Raw genomic sequence first — 5,000 nt, 5'->3', positions numbered from 1 at the left:
ACCAAAAATCATAAGCCATAAGTATTACTTTGTTCCATGTACGTTACCATTTATATTAAAAACTCATGTACTTTCTACAGCCAGTATCTGAATCCACATTATACCTTCCAAGTATAGGTCTCTCAGGTTAGCCACGGATGCTTTGTCTAATAAACTCATGGGACTGAACTGTGATACACATACACACACACACACACACCCACACACACACACACACACACACACGAACTGCAAGCTGAGTAAAAAACAGTTAAGAGGGAATTCCCTGGTGGCGCAGTGGTTAAGAATCCGCCTGCCAATGCAGGGGACACGGGTTTGAGCCCTGGTCCGGGAAGATCCCACATGCCGAGGAGCAACTAAGCCTGTGCGCCACAACTACTGACCCTGCGCTCTAGAGCCCGTGCTCTGCAACAAGGGCAGCCACTGCAATGAGAAGCCTGCGCACCGCAATGAAGAGCAGCCCCCGCCCGCCGCAGCTAGAGAAAGCTCGCGTGCAGCAGCGAAGACCCAATGCAGCCATAAATAAATAAATACATTTATTTATTTATTCAAAATATCAAGACAGTAGAAATAGTCCAAAACATCAATTATTAAAAAAAAAAAAAGACAGTTAAGAGTGGTAAGTAGATTATGTAGGTACATATGATTAGGGATACAATTTTAAGAAATTATTCATGTATGGTTATATGTAAGTGTAGAGGTTCAAATGGAAAACCATTAAGAACAGATTAAATATGATTTAAAGTATTCTGAATTATGGTTACAGAAGAGACAATTTTTTTTTTTATAATGTGGGATCCCTGTATAAACCACAAAAGACACAGGAAATATGATGCCAACGGGTCAATAAGCTCTTCAAACTGTTAACAGCTTTCCATTTTCCTAATCACTGCTTAATATAATTTAACTACAGATGTGGCTTCAGTGGCTGACAGAAAACCCCAGTTAGTGACTTCACAGCCTTACCTTTAAGTTCTGTGCTCTTTCTTCGCTAAGAGGAGTGAATAGAACATTCAGGTTGTTGTCATCTGCTAAGGAGCGAAGGTCAAAGTAGTATTTGGCATACACACTGAAAGGAACATTAATATTAAAATGAAGTAGCTCCAGGCAGTGCCTTTCCATCTCATTCCTGGGGGAGGAGGAGAAGACAAAACCAACACAGGACAATTTCAGTCAAATGGGCTATCTTCAAAAATACCATTCTGAGCTACTAGGATGGCTCTAAATACTGTTCTGAAACAAATAATGGCTACCCAGCTGGATTAATACCCTAATGTTCAAACAAGGTACAGCTATTTGTGGTCCTTTCTGCGTCCCAGCACTTTGAGTCTGGGACAAGGGGGAAGAGGTTATGGCCCTCTTATGCACTCATGCTGCTGACTCAGGGGCTCATTCTTCAGAGTTCCATTAGTGCAGCTGTACGAGTCATGCTCCACACTCACTCACAAGGCCCCGCTATAGTGATCAGATGAAAGGAATGATGGATGCTGTTTATTAGCTCTGAAGAGCTTGCAGACATTTGCACCGGGCTGAGGACAGGAAGGGGCTCACTGAGGTGGAGACGAGCCAACACAAGGCGTGGGCACATCACCACGGCAACCAAGGGATCCCTCGAGAGCCACTGCTATTATCTCTGAGGGGGGAAAACTCTTGAGGCAACAAGGATTCATCTCAAGTAAATAAATAAATAAGCTACATTCGATGGGAAAGGGAATCCCCCCACCCCCACCCCGTGCATGGGGCTGTGTCAAAGGGCATAACGCAAGTTTCTGTTCACCTTAAAACCTTACTAGGGTGAGTTGTCGTCACCATGACAGGACAGGATGCACTTTTGAAGCTTAGGAAGGCAGTAAGATTATGTCTCAGCTAGACTAAACCCACTTTACGATACGACCTCTGATAGAGCAGTTGTTTCCCCCGGTGTTAGGAGAGCAGCCCAGAATGTTCAGACCTACCGCCCCTTGCCAGGACAGACTGCACACGCCCACAGAGGACGAATTCAATGAAGTGGGAAAGTAGAGTGCTGGGAGCAGGCTTCTGCTATATGACCATATCCAGCCATTTGCTTGCCAAATGTTTAAGTAAATAAATATAAAATTAGAGTAAATCTTACCACTTTCCACAGCAATCACTTTAGAGAGTTGATTATATAAAAATGATAAATACCCAAACAAACATGCAAGTGGCTTATTTTACAATACATTTGGTTTCTTGGTTTTAAAGTGTTAATATTTTATCCATTGGATAAATCAACAAATGCTCCATGTTCTCCTGTATGGAGAGCAGAGTATGAGCAGAAATGAGGTTTCTCATTTGTTGAACTTTAAACCTAACTGAACCTACTTCCAAAATTCATTTCCTGTTCATACGGCCAGAAGTCGATAGCAATGTAAATCAGATAATGTTTTGATAATCAGCTAATCAGGACTTAATTTACTACAGGAATAAATGCACTTCACGATCCCTTTTATATTTTCTCCACTAATACATTTTAATTGTGTGGAAATACAGTACTTCATAGGATTAACATGTCTATTAATAGAGCTTTCATCACTGAAGAAAAGCATTATGCCTACAGAATATGCATCTTCTGTGTTTTCTGCTGTTCTTAAATGGCTAGGTGGCTGAAGAGCCTACCACTTACAGGCGCAGCAAACTGTCTGAACGGCAGCTGCTCAGTTTAACTTACTCTTTTGAAGGGAAATATATATTTAACAAGACACAGAGATGTTAGAAAGTTTTAAGGAAAAGCTGATAGACAGCAATTTTTCAATTCAGACTCAAAATGAGACCATTACAAATAGTAGTCAACAGCAGAGGGATGAAACAAATGTGTATTAGACACTTTGTTGTAATGCTTCCCAACTCCCAAAGATCATAAACAAAAGCAGCCTATTATAAACATAACTCCTGGTGATTCTCCGTTCTACACAGAAAAGCGTTGTTTAGAATTAGTTTCTTCATAGCTGGACAGTGCCGCCAATGCTCCTGGGCTCAATGTCTGTGAACACCCACACGTTTCCCTGCATGTTCTCGGATGTTGTACCTGGAGAACCAGAGCCCCAGTCAGCTCAGTTGCAGATTCTGGGAAAATTTCAGCTGCCATCATGGCAGGGATGGTGTTCACGATTACAAATTTTCCTTCCTTCAAGGGACCAGTTTAAAGACTGATGATAGTGTTGGTCAACGTCACTTTAGTTTCTGCAACTTCCAAAAGTACTTCTCTTCATTTCAAATTCATTATCTGCTGTTACACTGTTCGCTAAGATCGCTACCAGCAATATCACCATGACCACCTGGTTTACATGATCACCAAAGTGGGCATTTTCACCAAAAGCCACTTTGACAGCTACTGACAGTCACCGGTCCCTTCTCTTAGTCACAACTTTCCTCGCTTCAGCTGTAAATATGCACTTTGGTAATTGTGAATTATCCAGAGTAAGGGGCAAAGGTAACAAAAACAAACTCTTGCCCCTGCCTGCCATCTTGATCGGCCTCTGCTGTCCAATATAATCAAGAGGTGTCCTTTCCCATTTTCCTGAATGCCACCCACAAAGACAGGTTCACTGTCAAGCGGGCACTTCGAGAGTCTGCTGGAATTACCTCTCTGGCTCATCCTGCTTCCCACCCTTGGGGCCCTTCACCAGAGCCAGATTGGAAGCCTGGCGTTTCATGCCCATGTGAGCGTGCCATCCGTGAGGAGAACCTGCCTAGTTAACTCAAGGCCCCACAAAGTGCCGCTGTGTTTGCTGAGTGCCCTGGGTGAGGCCCCAGGGATGCTTCCCGGACTACCTGAGAGGTAGGTGTTTCCTAACTCAGCAGACTTTAGGGGAGGAGACAGGAACACAGGGATCTGAAACCTTTATATGTGGCTACCTGTACATCCTAGTTTCTGTAACAACAGAACCTCAGATCAAAAGGAGAAAAAGACCAGCAAAAGCAAATACACAATGGGTGACTCAGGTTGAAATTAGAACCTGTCAGTAGTCTAGAGGCCCTAAGACCTTAACAGTGGCCACTTGCTGCAAAGACCAGGCATGTGCCCCTTAAAAATGGACTGGACCTGGTAGACAGCTTTAAGAAAGCTGTCAAGTTACTGACTGTACCATGTTGTTCTGGTAGTGAGCTTGTAAAATGTTTGGCAAAAACCACCAGAAAAATAATTTCAATTTATCAAGCAGAATATTACAACAATAACACATCAAGACCTACCAATTAATGAGGGGAAATACAAATTGTTATACTACAGCTAGATAGAAAGAAGTCTGTAATTTTATGTCTATTTCAGCTCTCTGCACAAGGTAACCTTTCTTAAAATGTAACATTTCTTAAAAATGTAAACTTTATGAGAGCAAATGAGGTATTGGAAAATGGTTAGAAAGTTCACGGTAACCTTACAAACTCACATGTCCTCAACTGTAACGTCCTCGAGGATCTGGCAGTAGTCCACATCCCATACAGCCTGATCGTCCCAAAGCTTGGAGGCAAGAAGAATGGCTCCCAAAACAATTCTTTTCCAGTTAGTGGGGCACATGTCGATCTCAGCATAAGTTAAAAGCCTTTCTAAGTAAACCTGCAAAAGTAGAGCACTGATCTTTGATTTTAGTTCAGTTTAAGTGCCGTGATAAGAATTGTTAGGAATGACAGATTTCATCTCTTTTTGACACCCCTTTTATTCCTAGGTTCTACAAAGACTTTGCTCAGCCAAGCCAAGGCCAGAGGCCAGGTCACAGTTGTAAGTCAGATATTTCTGTTAGTCTGATATTTCTACTCTGCCCGTGTGAATTTCCAACCCAATTTTGGTCACAGGAATGAAAGGACATCTCAGCAAAGGGCATTCTAAAGACACGCATTGTGTTATTACCTTCCCACTTGTCAAGGGCAGCACATACAGCCCAGTGTCGACTTCAACTGTTCAGTAAATGCTTGAGTGCCTATCACGTGCAATGTTAACTACAAGACTGGTGGTGGTTGCATGGCGATTTTACATAACGCTTGAG

The 5,000-nt window shown here is 42.5% G+C and overlaps 1 protein-coding gene across 1 annotated transcript in view; it reads right to left on the bottom strand.

Annotated features, from left to right (window-relative positions):
* LOC130706838 (cyclin-Y-like protein 1) overlaps positions 1–4,534 on the bottom strand; it is a 5,799-nt gene extending 1,265 nt beyond the window's left edge. The window contains exons 1-2 of the mRNA XM_057539505.1: positions 4,407–4,534; positions 967–1,129 (exon numbers count right to left, since the gene is read on the bottom strand). Coding sequence (XP_057395488.1) covers positions 967–1,129; positions 4,407–4,534 — 291 coding nt within the window. The remainder of the gene's footprint in view (positions 1–966; positions 1,130–4,406) is intronic.
* Positions 4,535–5,000: the final 466 nt, after the last annotated feature.

Source organism: Balaenoptera acutorostrata, unplaced genomic scaffold, assembly GCF_949987535.1.
Source record: "Balaenoptera acutorostrata unplaced genomic scaffold, mBalAcu1.1 scaffold_957, whole genome shotgun sequence".
In the NCBI taxonomy this organism is placed as follows: Eukaryota; Metazoa; Chordata; class Mammalia; order Artiodactyla; family Balaenopteridae; genus Balaenoptera; species Balaenoptera acutorostrata.
Note: the sequence above shows the minus strand (reverse complement) of the source record. Positions and strands in the feature narration are given on the sequence as shown.